At 37.5% G+C, this 14,200-nt stretch overlaps 1 protein-coding gene across 1 annotated transcript; it reads right to left on the bottom strand.

Annotated features, from left to right (window-relative positions):
- Nucleotides 1–611: 611 nt before the first annotated feature.
- LOC110067184 (GFP-like fluorescent chromoprotein cFP484) lies at nt 612–4,304 on the bottom strand. The gene is made up of 5 exons (XM_020774481.2): nt 4,207–4,304; nt 4,020–4,117; nt 3,658–3,885; nt 2,573–2,782; nt 612–1,190 (listed from the first exon to the last, which is right to left on the bottom strand). Exons 1-5 carry the CDS (start codon nt 4,207–4,209, stop codon nt 1,040–1,042), a joined length of 690 nt encoding a protein of 229 aa, XP_020630140.1. The 5' UTR covers nt 4,210–4,304; the 3' UTR covers nt 612–1,039.
- Between the last annotated feature and the right edge of the window lie 9,896 nt (nt 4,305–14,200).

The raw sequence follows: 14,200 nt of genomic DNA on the forward strand, positions 1-14,200 counted from the left end.
TGCGAAGTGAAACTTTTAATTTAACGTCTTATCCATTGCGTACGTCTGTTTAAAGCAAAATAAGGTCCCTCAGTATTTACTACATTTTTACCTAGAACACGTCAGTCCCGTGAAAAGAGGAATTTTCTGTTTCAGAGAGACTTTCAATTACGCAACTAAACTACCCTATCTTTGCAAGCCTAATAGAAGGTTTTCGCATGATGTCACGGCAGCATGTATGTTCCTGTATGTATGCAGACATCTTGGTCTTCTAATACACTGAAACGGCAGCTAAGCTGGTGTAGCAAACCAATCCTGTGGGAGTTGAACTATTTTCTTTAATTACAGAGGGGAGAGTATTTGAGACGCTGCAGTTTTAGTGATTCCGCGGTTACCTTGACCCAGACGTCTTTTACTATTCGCTCTTCCATTAAAAAAAAAAAAAAAAGAAAAAAAATAAGAAAAAAAATATAAGAAAAAGAAAAAGGGAAAGAAAGAAGAAGAAAAAGAAGAAAAAGAATTTGATGGGGAATGAAAAGTGGAAAATTCCATTAGATCCAAATTTTTCAAAAATGCTTTGAATAAAACAAAAAGTTTACTCAGACCCAATCAAGAATTTTGAGGTTTAAGTGTTTTATTTTTTTAAGCTTTAGAAAGGAGGACGGGAGTGAACTCGTGAGCGAGTGAGTGACTGACTCCGGTTTTAAAATCCTCCATCATTACTGTTGTACTTTATCGTTTTAAAGTCAGAAAAAAAAGAGTAGGAAAACAGATGAATTGCTAACTTCATAAACCGCAATAAACCGTTTATTCCCATCATAGGTTTCTTTTCTTTTTTCTATAACTGAGTTTAAAAAGTCTATCCTCATGCCTTAATCCTACAAAAACATGACAACCATTTTTTCCCCGCAATTTAACTCTAGGAATACATCTGTAGTACCTAACAAATCCCAAAACCTGAAATCCTTGAATCACAAGCATGAAATACTAATTCTGAGTAAATGCTCTTCAACTAAAAAAAGAAAAAAAAAAAATGTCTTCTTGGCTTCTTCTTAAGCCTTTACTTGGCTTCAGTCTTCTTCAGCGGAGAATAGTGAGCTTCGGCAATCTCATAAACCGTGGCGTTGTTGTAATCACGGTCATGGCTTGTTATCTCAATGCGATGATCCACATAGTGAATCTCTGGCATGTTCTGGACAACCCCCTTAGCTCTGCAAAGCAGTCAACGAACTTGGATCAGTAACACTGGGCTGAGGGCATCAGCATGCATATAACAAATACGATACTGCTTCAAGAGTGAAAACTTCTGACAGTGACCGTTTCCAGCTCCTAAAGTTCAGTATCCTGAAGTAAGACATCTTAAGGTCATTGATTTCACTCAGATAGCGGTCACTAAAAATTAATCTTTTAGTTTGCCTTCTATTATACTTACATTGCAAATATTTGTTTCACAATATCAGATTAACACAGGAAATACGCGTGATATTATTTCCATCTATATGTAATTAAGTAGGAAGGCCTATTGAATTACTTAGTATTGAGATCTGAAAATATGATTAAGTATATTTTCCAAGTCTTCTCTCGCTAATGAACTACTTCTTTGGTCTATCATGAAGTTATTTTGAACACACTTTTTTAACAGATTAAACTAATTAAAGTTCCTAACGTCAGCTCGTATAGACTGTTCCATGTAATTGCTCCCTTAAGCCTGAGAAAACAAATTACATAATTCGTTCGTTCTCTTAAATTCAATATGTATCTTTGATGCCGGTCGTGTACTGCAAGAATGTACATCGTCATCGGTGACAAAAAGGTTATCGGGCTAAAACTGTCGGGAGATAGTCAAGGTTAAACAAATACGTGGAAATCGCTGTCATTTGTCATTCAGTTCTTAAATGTTTAGTATTTTTGACGCCTTAAACGAGATTTAGGTTTTTCTCTATAATTTGAGAAGGCCATTACTTCGATAATTTACTTCTGTATCATGAAGATATAGACTAAAGTCTGGTGGGAGGGGAGCACTCTGTAAATATTTGGATAGGGGTGTACCGCTTTGACATTGAAATCCTTTTTCTATACGAGAGAGTGATCATCTTGGTTTTGTCTTGGCTTTGTCTAATTTTGACGTTTCATGATTAATACTTGGTGTTTCACTAAGCAAATATTAAAAAACAAAATCAATGCCACTCCTCTTATTTCACAGTTTATGTAACAAATTATTATGATTCACGCTGTCGAACACTTTGGAATTAAAGATTTAATAATCCTTGATTATTATCGGTAGCTTTTGGTAAGTTTGTCATAAGATACATTGAAGCAAGATTTGAACATCCTCTAATGAAACCATATTAGTTTTTATTCAGAATACTGTATTTTAACTTTATTATTCTCTTACACAGTAACTTTTCTAATATTTTTGAAAACCTGGAGAGCACTGAGATGGGCCTATAGTTTGAAATGATTTCTTCTTATTCGATTTCTTTCACAAAATTTACCACAATAATACAGTTTTTTGCATTTACTTTTGCTAACTGAATTGACAAATTTCGTCATGAATTCCCTATTTCGAGTCACCAACCTAATAAAAACTTACCTGTAAGTACTTTGGAAGTCACATCGGTAATGACCGCCTCCTCCAAGCAACAGAGTCCTGCTAACCTCCCCCACTAGCACTCCATCACGTACATACATAGTCTCAGTGGATGGCTCCCATAACACCGTCTCCTTCTTCATAACTGGACCACTGGCTGGAAACTTTACACCATAAAATTGAATGTCGTAGTTAAAACAGTCTTTTTCTGTTCTGATGAAAAAGAATCGAGACATACTCAGTGTTACTAAGCAATGAAAAATACGACAAACGATTTTAGAAGCATTTTTTTTTCTGCTTATGGTTACCGACAGAGAGAACCACTTTGGAAAAGAGTCTGAAAGTGTCTCGATACAGTTTTCTTTTCTTGGACCATGCCAAGCCGTTTTTCAATCGTTTGCAATAAGTCTCTCTTAATCAGATCAATATGAAATGACATTAATTGGGAATGGATTGAAGTTTGTCACAATGTATTTTGTGATGTAATCGATATTAACCCCTCCCGCCAAAAACTGATAAGAATCGGTAAAATATTAACTTTGCGCGAACCAGGTGTGATATGAAAAAGTTGATACCAATGCTTTAAAGTATGGTGTATGACATGTAGAAAACAAACACACACAAATTATACATATGCATGCTTTATCTCGAGTAAACCGCAAACACACTTCAAATTCACGGTGAGCACAGGGGAAGCCAAAAGTTGTGAATAAGCTCCTGAATTTTTGTTTAATTAACCCTAAAACTTTGCAGTAATACAGAACTCGTCATGCTCTAAGATCCTATGCTTTTAGCTTTTAGGATTTTGGAAGTTTGGACGGAAAAATGGGATCTGAAGGAAAAAAAACTGTATCAAGGCAACTTTAATTAACTTGCGGTTCAAAACATTTCAAAAAGGAATTTTTGAAAGACAACAAAGGAAGAAGGCAATTAGACAAGTTTATCTAAGAATAAACTCCAACAAAATGATAAGTAAGGATTAAAACGGGGCATAAGTTAACGTGTTATAATTAGAACTGAACAAAATTATCAATCTGGAACACAGTGCTACGTTTTTCCATGCAGGAGTCATCAGCTTTACATCTTACTTGTCTAACGATATTACGCTTGTGACGGTACAAATGCCCCCGTCTTCGAAAACCATGCTCCGTTCCCAGGAGTACCCATCAGGGAAAGACTGCTTGAAATAGTCTGGGATGTCTTCTGGGTATTTCGTGAATGCCCTGTTGCCGTACGAGAATGCTGTCGTCAAGATATCGTAAGCGAAAGGAAGAGGTCCACCTTCTTTGACTGTAAGTTTTATGGTGTGTTCTCCCCTGAAACAAAAGCAGTAACAGTATATGCTGGAGCACTGAGAGAATCTTAGCTTAGAATTTCAGACCTGTTACTGAGAAGCAGTGCAAAAAACAAAAACAAAAAAAACTGAAGACAGTGATTAAAATTTACTTACTCGTAAGGCTTGCCTTTTCCTTCTCCTGTAACCTCGAACTTGTGCCCGTTTACAGCGCCTCTCATACACAGCTTGATCTTCATGTCTTTTTTCACACTCTGCGGAATGAGATTGGGGTAAATATGAGATCATTCATCTATTAAGAATAAGTAGTAGAGTAAATTCAAAACATAAGAACAACACCTACCATGATGGTATTCGTTAAGTAAGATAATCAATTTTACAGCCCTAGTTGTTCGATCTGCTCTCTCCCAAATCACCAAGGTGAATGAGAATCCAGCTAAGAGAGTGCTGCTTTAAACCTGAATGTCACGCCCGAAATACAGTTGAACCAAGTATAATCAATAGCTCTTTGTGGCAAAGCTGACAAGCTGTCTATCATACCTACATGGGAAAACAAAACCTACAATAAAACCGCTTCTCTTGCCCAAGCGACGGCGACGCCCACTTCAAATACAGTTGTGTAGACAAAACATTTCAAGGTTACCTCGAGAGCACAAGAGAGAAGAAGAAGAAGACTTGAAAGAAGAAAGAACAAGCTTTTAAATTTACAACGATTATAACAAACAAGGGTGTTATGCAAGTATAGCCAAAACTGTTTAACAGCATATATCTCACATCGTTAACATCGTGGCTAAATACACTATAATGCTAAAATCGCCCGCACCAAAAAGCTAAGTAGCTTCACAGGTTTGTTAGAAAACATGCCTTTATTTACATGGAGCCTGCATTAGGTATTTCAGTTAGGTCATGCGAACATGAAGTAACTTCGATTTCTTAAAGCTTTTATTACGTGACTAACGAAACAATGTATTTATGTTAATATTCCAACTTGTTGTGTAACAAGACAAAACAAAAAACATACAGACAAAAAACGTAACATTGCTTTCGTCCAAGTTTAGCTCCTAGACAAATGCGATTCATAACAGAGATAAAGAAACTTTATAAACCGATGCGATTGATTACAAACCGGCTGGGGATCGGAATTGTTTTCGTCAGCCAATTAACCAAAGTTGGCGACCTTTTAGTGGCTAAATATCATTGCCTCTTTTGTATGTAGCTGCAATTTAATCATCTTTCGCGCCACTTTAATTGTTTCATCTATACGCCTGTATTTGAAGTGGCCGCTCCAACAAATGTAAATGTTGGTGATTTATGCATACCCTTAAAATAGCATGTGCGCTTTGGCTAACTCGTTGTGTACAACAAGACAAAAAACATACAGACAAAAAAAAACGTGACATTGCTTTCCTCCAAGTTTAAGCTCGATTACCAGCCGCCGTTCGGGAAAAGAACCGGTGCTCCTTCCCCGAACTCAACGTAGACCGGACTCGAGAAAGCGACGGAAATCGAGCCTACTCCAAGTTTGGCTCCTAGACAAACATCCGATGTGATTGATAACAAACCAGTTGGGGATCGAAATTGGTTTCATCAGCCAGTTAACCAAAGTTCATTGTCTCTTTTGTTTTAGTTTGTCTCTAGAGCTGCAATTAAATCATCTATCGCGCCACTTAAATTGTTTCGTCTCTACGCCTGTATTTGAAGTGGCCGCTCCTGCAAATGTAGATGTCGGTGATTTTTGCATAGCCTAAAAATAGCATGTCCGCTTTGGCCAAGGGCTCTGACGGACTGGGCGACCTTTTGTTTATTTTGGAAAATAGTTGTCATCAGCTCCGTTCTACGAGTGCGCACGGCATTTTTCTTATTACCAAAATTTTGTCAAGCCGTACCAAACTTCAAAGGCGCTGTCGTCCTGTCTCGGAGCAGGACAAACTTTTTTAAGTGTCAAAACTGTCAGATTTTACACTTTGCATGCGTTAATCTGACTTCAAATGTCGATCAAGTAAATTTGATCTTGTTTTTTAGAGTCTATACATTCAGTAGATTGACACTTGAGGTTATCAAATATTTTAGTGTTTTCAAGTGCGTACGCGATTACCAAATTCAAAGTTTGGTGCAAGCAACATTTGTCGACATTTTTGGCAGAGCCAAACAATTATTTTCAACCTAATGCGTACGGTACCTAAATGGCTCACTTGATTTGTAACACAGTATGGAAAAGGTCGAGATTTACGGAAAGTTAAAGTAGCGTAAGTCAGCGTAAGTCAAATTTGACGTCGGTGTACTGTTTGTCATGGCGCATAAATGTGGATTTACGTCATCGGATGTAATGAAGCTTTACGTTCCTTTTGATGCAATGTAAGTTTTAGCAAAGTTGCTTTCCCCAGACCAAACGTAAAGTTTCTCTAAAGCAAGTGCAAAATGTGGTCGGATATAATTACGCTTATATACATTTCGCCGATAAAAGTGAAATATAAAACTTTAACGTAAAAAGCTGTTAAAATTAAGTCTTAACGTTTTCGATCTGTTTGATCATCATCGGAGTAAAATAATATGCATACCCTCAGTGTTCAGGTAGTGCCAGTTATGTAATACCTGTTCCCATGGGGAACAAGGTGAGCTCCAGTATTTGCACTTGTTTGTTTAGTTCTGGTCGAAAGCGCGCGATGTAGAACGCTTCTTTTATTCTCCTTTTTAACCATGAATGGGCAGTAATTAAAACTTCCCACGAGAACTTATGGTTAGGGTGTTTTCTGATGTGCTTGGTTGACTCCGACTGCTTATTAACATCTGAATGTTCATTAACGCGAACCTCGAGGTTGCGTGCTGTTTCGCCAATGTATGTTTGTCCACAAGTACACTTACCTTTACAGATGACATGTGATGGGTGTGTGTTTTTGTCTTTTAACTTGAAGATTGATTCCATCTTGCGTGCTTGCCACATGATAAAGAAGTTGAACCTCCATTTGAGGTACGTGTTAAGTTTCTTCAAGAATTTTCCTCTTTCTACTTCATTTGTTCTGCAGAAAGGGAGACAGATTCCGACTTTAGGTCTTTCATCGAACCAGTGGACGTTGTTAATTATTGTTAAACAGCTACCATCCAAACATCAAGTTCACCTTGGAAGAAAACCCTGACTACTTCTTGGACACCTCTTTCAACCATCAAGAGGGAAACTTCACCACCAGAGTCTACCAAAAACCAAGTAAACTACAAGTACATTGGAAATCGGCCATCCCAGAAAGATAGAAGCGCAACACTATTCTAGGTGCCTTACATCGAGCAAAACATATAGCCACCAATTGGCAAGCAGAAGTCAAAGCCATCAAACAGTCATTCATGAAAGCAGGATATCCCACGAAATTAGTAAATTAATTTATCCGTGATTTTGAAAACCCAAAAAGCGACGAAACAATAATTTCTGTCCACTGGTTTGATGAAAGACCTAAAGGCGGAATCTATCTCCCTTTCCGCAGAACAAATGAAGTAGAAAGTAGAAAATTCTTAAAGAAACTTAACACGTACACCAAATGGAGGTTCAACTTCTTTATCATGTGGCAAACACGCAAGATGGAATCAATCTTCAAGTTAAAAGCCAAAAACACACACCCGTCACATGTCATCTGCAAAGGCAAGTGTACTTGTGGACAAACATACATTGGCGAAACAGCACGCAACTTCGAGGTTCGCGTTAATGAACATTAAGATGCTAATAAGTAGTCGGAGCCAACCAAGCACATCAGAAAACACTCTAACCACAAGTTCTCGTGGGAAGTTTTAACTACTGCCCATTCATGGTTAAAAAGGAGAATAAAAGGAGCGTTCTACATCGCGCGCTTCCGTCCAAAACTAAACAAACAAGTGCAAGTAGTGGAGCTCACCTTGTTCCCCATGGGAACAGGTATTACATAACTGGCATTACCTGAACTATAAGGACACTGAGTGTATGCATATTATTTTACTCTGATGATGATGATACAGATCGAAAACGTTAAGACTCAATTTTAACAGCTTTTTACGTTAAAGTTTTATATAATTAGGCTGGTTTCGTTGTACGTCACATAAAGGTTATCCCCAGCCGTGCTTCACTTACAACACGCAGAGCTTCTGTTAAAATAACGCATATGATATTTTACCTTTTATTGTAAGATTTCTCGTATTGCTTACGTGCTATCTAATCTCCATACTAGGATGTGGTCGAAAAAAAGATAATAACAATAATAAAAGAATGATATATTTGAAGTGAATTAGATGACCAAATATCGCGTAGTGACAGACACATGCTTAAGTTTGATGATTTTCATTTCCTACCCCTATGGTATTTAAGTTACTACATAAAACAATCTGTGAGCCAGTTTATACTTCTGCTTAACATACAAGAACTGAAGTTGACTTTACACCAAGTGCAAACTTCGCGTAAATTTGCAAGTGTACTAACAAGAATACAATATTTACAAGTATTCTTAAGGTTAATGTATATATCTACTTTACACCAGCTCTACGAAGTGCTTAAAGTCCCCTCAAGAAGTCCACCAACTGAATTTGTCGTTTCATGCTGTCACTTTGTTCTCGAAGTAGTTTGAAGACTTAATTATAAGTGAATCGAAGCGGAGAAAACTGACGAGCAAACTCTTCAAATGTCAATTTAATTTTCTATTAGTTATGACTGAAATCACAGTTAAATGAACTTGCATTAGAGTAGACAAGAAGTCTTCGATTTGTCGTTGTCTTTGATTTGTTTAGCGTCTCAAGAAATAAAAAGGCATTTTATCATCAAATTTCGCACTCAAAATAAGCTGTACAACGTGTTCTTGCGTTTTAAAGCTTTCACAATCCTAACATCTGTTCGGGACAATTCACAGAATATTTTCAACGCGTAGTCGTAAAAACTCAAAGCTTTAATCGCGATGCTCGACGTACAGACGGCTCTACGGCTTGACAACTTGTTCTACGCCTACGGTAAAAAACTGAACAAGAAAAATCCTAAATTAACAACACATTCGGACAAATGGAAACTGTGAAACCTATACTTACATGTTCTGTGCGGTTTCGACGGGAAAAGTACAAAACTGTAGCAAAAAACAACACTGTGAAAGCAATCCGCCCGACACGAAACTCTTTCAAAGACAAACCATGTGCGACTGAGTCACGTGATTCAACACAGTCCGACCAGCTGTGCACAGTTCGACCCTAAACGAGTGTCAGCTTATAACAGACATAGATCAATTTCAGTTTATCAGGTGCGGCCGCTAGTCGGCCTCAACAACATCCAGTAAGAGAATTTTTGTCATAAACAGCGAAGTCACGGTCACGTCAATTGATAACAAAAGTCAAATAATATATTTCACTGCTTTGGAGGGAAAACTGAGAGTAACCATGCATGCAAGATTCGGCGACTAAAATCAAATCGGCTAGAGCTGACACATGAGAGTCTTCCCGCGAGCTCAAATTTAATTCTTTTCTCATAAAGTCCATCAGCTTTCACTGTTAAATGTCATCTTTGGCCTGTAACAAATTTGCAGATATAATTTACCAAGTTGTTTTGAGGCGGGTAGGTGTAAAGATATATTCAATTTGAAACAAACTTTCCCTCATTTGCTGAATGCCCTACTGCGTATACCCAGGCAATCGTTATACTGAGAAGCACTATACTGCAATTGAGCGAAATGTTTTGGATTTGAAGTCGTTCGAAATTCAATCGAATCAACGTGCTTGCGGAGGGGTTTGCAGGTTTGCCATTTGCAAGCTATTCTACCTTTTTTTGGAATCGATAAACAGGTTATTACTCGTTTGCAGGCCTATAGGACGTGATATGAGTCAAGGTCTTTATATCAATCTATAAACGTTTCATTCTGTCTTCGCCTTTAGCCCGCGTTTCTCAAGCGAGCGAAGGTTGTCCGTGTCGCGTGCATTCCTCGCGTTCAGAAAATACGCAAAAAGTAATGTGTTGAAAGGTGCCTATTTGTTTGCTGCTGCCTCCACTTTACTGCACAAGACAAATAACCCTCGCAATAAATCAGTTTCCCAACAAAGAACCTTTGATCTTTAGACGTTTTCTTTTGTATTATTTTGTATTACTTTAACAAGATTTTTCAATTTTTTTTGCGATCGTGTATTCCCTACTGATGAAAACACCGTAGCCCTCCTACCAGATTTGTTTATGTGCAGTAGCCTGTAATTCCATTTCTTATCATAATGGATATTGCTAATGAAAAGTGTGGAATGCGAGCAGACAATAGTTTTAATAACAAGTTATAATTTCAATCTTTAATCTTTAATCTTTAATCATTATTTATACACGGTAAAAACATCAGGTAGAAAAAAATTACATAATAATGACTAAAAATCCAAATCCTAACATTATATTAACTTACATTAATATGTCACTTAAGAAAGATCCTGGTTTCCATGAACGCCGTGTTTAAAAATTATGGTAGAGAAGGCGTTTAAATTATTTTATTTAAAACTCCTGCATTTCAACTTTTGTTTATTGGTAATATTAGAAATTCCTTGACTACAAAAGTATTATAAAATGTAACAGCAACCCAGTTTGATCTAAGTTTTACAACAGTAGTGATACTACTATTTATACCATGCCCTTGGCATAGTATAAAATAGTTATGCATCGTTCTTTCGCGGTAAAAAGGGCTCGTGTGTAATTACTCGTGGGATATTCCAAGGTATACTGGCACTCAAAAGCGTGGTCAAGCAATAATGGTTCAAGAATGGCGCACATATACCGTAAGGATGGCCTCTACCGTATACATCACGAGAATCAAATATTTTGAGCCCCATATCAACATTACATTAGATAGAAACACTAATACATCTCACAGTTAATATAAAATTGGTGTAGTTTTGAGATAACAGTGATTCAAAGGCTCTTTGTAAAGAGGTACAGTACTTTTATCTCTCTATTGCAGTCTCCTGATGTACAGTACTTGTGTAACTTTCAAACCGTAGTATCGGAATGCAACTTATTTCCAATATTTATCATTTAAATGACGTCATTCGTAGAAGTAATTCCTTGTTTGTTGTTATTAATTCTTTTAGTTGATATTCAAAGCTGTTGTCTTGGAAAATGGCCGTCAATGACCTTCACTCGGGTGAACAGAAAGTTCTTTAAAACACTAGCAATTTCAAGCCAGATCTTCTTAAAAGGAATTTTTTTTTAGTTTTTCTCGCTCGACGAAAATTTTCATTGGGCAGTGAGACCCACCTAAGACAAATTGGGAGTAAAGGCCAGCAATATATGCCTTGGCAGTTCTGGTCAAAGCCTCAATCATGATAATACTTCTACTTGTTCACTGTACACGGTTGCCAATTTCATATTCAACAGTTAAACAATTGGTAACAGCTCAGTTCTATTCCCTTCAATCTTCTTCAAATAACAATAATTCCTTGGCGAACGATATGTTGTTACTCTCGATATGGAGATTTCAAGCAGTTCCTGTCTCCATTACAGGGAAATTAGGTTTTTCAAAAGGCCAATTTCAGTCCACTTCTAGTTTTATCTCGGTGACCGATCTATTCTCCGGTGGAAAATGGTTATTTCAGGGAAACAATAGTGATACCATGTGGTTGATTATATGTTGCAAGTATTGAATGAACGACAGAAGGGCGGATATTGTCACAGCTCAACTGTGAGAACTTTCGCCTTTCAGAAACTGCGATTACAAATTGAAATAATTAAATTCCGTGGTGGATTATGTGGTGTTGGTTAAAAAAAAAAGAAAGCTTATTGTCACCATGGGACCAGAATATCTTTTTAGGAGGACTTACCGTTGCTTCCGAGAGCCAAACATTCTGGTATGGAGAGTGGTTATTTTAAGGTAACCAATAGTAATATCTTATCATTTTATGTGGGAAGATTTAATTATTAAGCATTGGACGAACACACAAGCTTAATGTTTTATGTCTTCTTAACGTCAAATCCAGCAAACACAAATAATCAAATTCCTGGGTGGAAGATTCGTTGTTCAGATTTTTAAAACGACACGTACTATTACCATCGCACGGAATTTTTTTTTTTTTTTTTTTTTTTTTTGTGAGTGTGTTTGTGTGCACAAGATTAGTTTCAACTTGGGTTTGGGAATGCCAGAACATTTTTTTGGTTGGGGAACTTCTTTTTATTGATCTCAAGATTCCCAAAATTTCTGTTTTTGGAACGAATTTCCAGATTTTCTCATTAGGCGAACATTTTTCAATATGTAAATATTTAGAAGCCTACCCTACCTAATGTTGTTGGGCATGCGCTGTTCCAATCTTCACAGGTGCAAACAAGTTCTGGCCATTGTAATATAAATTTCAATTATAATATTTTCCAATTTACAACTGTCAAATTCGTATGTTTTTGTTATCATGTTTAGAATTTCTTAAAAGGAGACAAAGTCACAGATACTATTCAATTCAGTTCTAAAGAGTTAGCCTGTTACGAAGGTTGTTAATTACTGATCGTGGAAGAAGACTGGTTTCAGGCAACAGTATCGAAGGAGAAGACTCTAGCGAGCGCAGTAAGTTTTTTTTTTTCTCGCAGAACAGTAAAGCTAGCTTCCTTAAAATATTTTAGACGGCTAGACGAGAGCCAAAACCATATACTAATAAACTCAACATCTACATCCCCCGTTAAAAATGAGTTAACATTATTTTTCACTCTTGGAATTTTGTTTATGATAAAACTCTAGACCAAAGAGGACTCGACAAAGTCTGATTTTCCAAATCGTTGTCAATGCCGCTGAAATAGAAAGTCTTGTTAGTTGTCTGGACTGTACACAGCATTATAGATGAGTAGATTTCAGAGACCAGAAACATGGATCTTTCAGCTGCATCAACTGCTGATTTAACGTAAGAGGAGTTGGGTTCAGCGTAATTTCAGCTAATATTAGCGGAGCCCCATACCCATATAGGAAAGAAAAGGAAACCCATGAATTGATTTTCTCATGGTTATCATGGCTAGCGGTATCGCTCGTGGGCGCGTACGCACGACGACGATGGCGACGACGACGACGGAGTCGCGCAAGATGGCGGCCATACTCCAGCTAATAGGTTGACAGAGACATGCACCTTCGGTTTGTTGCGTCCCTCTTTGATATTGGACATCCATGTTATGGTCAATTGACACCAATCCAAACAAGGTATCCACTGACCCTATCACTTGACCATATCACGGGCTCAAGTTTAGGCCTCACGTGTTGTTTTTTCAAGTTGGCCGCTTACCAAGCGTTGGTTTTCGATTGGATCGCGGGCTCATAACAGGTTAACTTGTTGAAAACAGGGCCGGGTTGTTTGGAAGCCGGTTAACGCTAACCTAGGATTAAAAGTTAACCGAATTATAACTTTCTTATTGACATTCAACTAATGACTCCGAGATAATCCGACCACACTGCTATCCCTTGTTGTTAAACAGTGAAGCCTTCCAGCGTCAGTCCCTTGCTTGCTGAAGCGAAATGTTTATCTTCTGTTATCCTCGCTCACGCTGCATGTTGCATAAAATGCTGCATGAAAATTCGCTGGAACCTTTTAATATGATTTTTAGAAGTGTGTCACCTACTTGTAAAGGTATCTTTGGGCAAAATATGAGCGATTTGTCCAAGTGGGTCGTTGACCGACATTTCTCGATCTCAGAAGGCTGCCATTCAAATGCCCTAGGGTTACTGTAGACGTCTAGACCTACTTCTTACTACAGCTGAGAATTTTAGCTCGCTGTCAGTTATCCTGCTATGAGTAACATATGTCTTAAACATATTTCAACTTACCCATTGAAAGTATTACCAAACCGACATTGGCTTCTATCGACTACACAGTTAATATATAAATTTGAACTCCCATAAAAACCTAATAATTTACTCGACACACAACGATAACCTGTAACTCTGAATTCACCAATAAGAATTTCACGAACAGACAAATTAATTGAGCAATCAACACGCAAATCAACACCTGCGAGGCTTGAATAGCAAACCCTGTTGCCTTTTCAAAAATAACGCTCGCAAAGAAAGATGGCCGAGTGAAACTTAGGATTTATTATCATCAAATATGAAACCAAGAAATGCATGTTTAGAAGGCATAGCGCTTTTCTCGCACTTTCGGCATCCCCAAGGGGCGTAAGCAAATCCAAAACGGCGTAACAGAAGAAGACGTCTTAGCAGTCTTACGAAGCAGCTACCACAAGGAACACTAAGAAAACCACAAAACTCGGCTAACAGTTTTTGCAAAAACGGTTTTCTTAAAGATCGATCGAAGCATATATTGTCGAGGGAACTGCGGTTACATGAATTAATTAACTAAATGTAGTTAAGAGTAGGCATATTATAGTCTTTGGGTATTCTATCTACAATGTA

The sequence above is a fragment of the Orbicella faveolata genome, unplaced genomic scaffold, assembly GCF_042242905.1.
Source record: "Orbicella faveolata isolate gen_17 unplaced genomic scaffold, um_ofav_v1 contig_15, whole genome shotgun sequence".
Lineage (NCBI taxonomy): Eukaryota > Metazoa > Cnidaria > Anthozoa > Scleractinia > Merulinidae > Orbicella > Orbicella faveolata.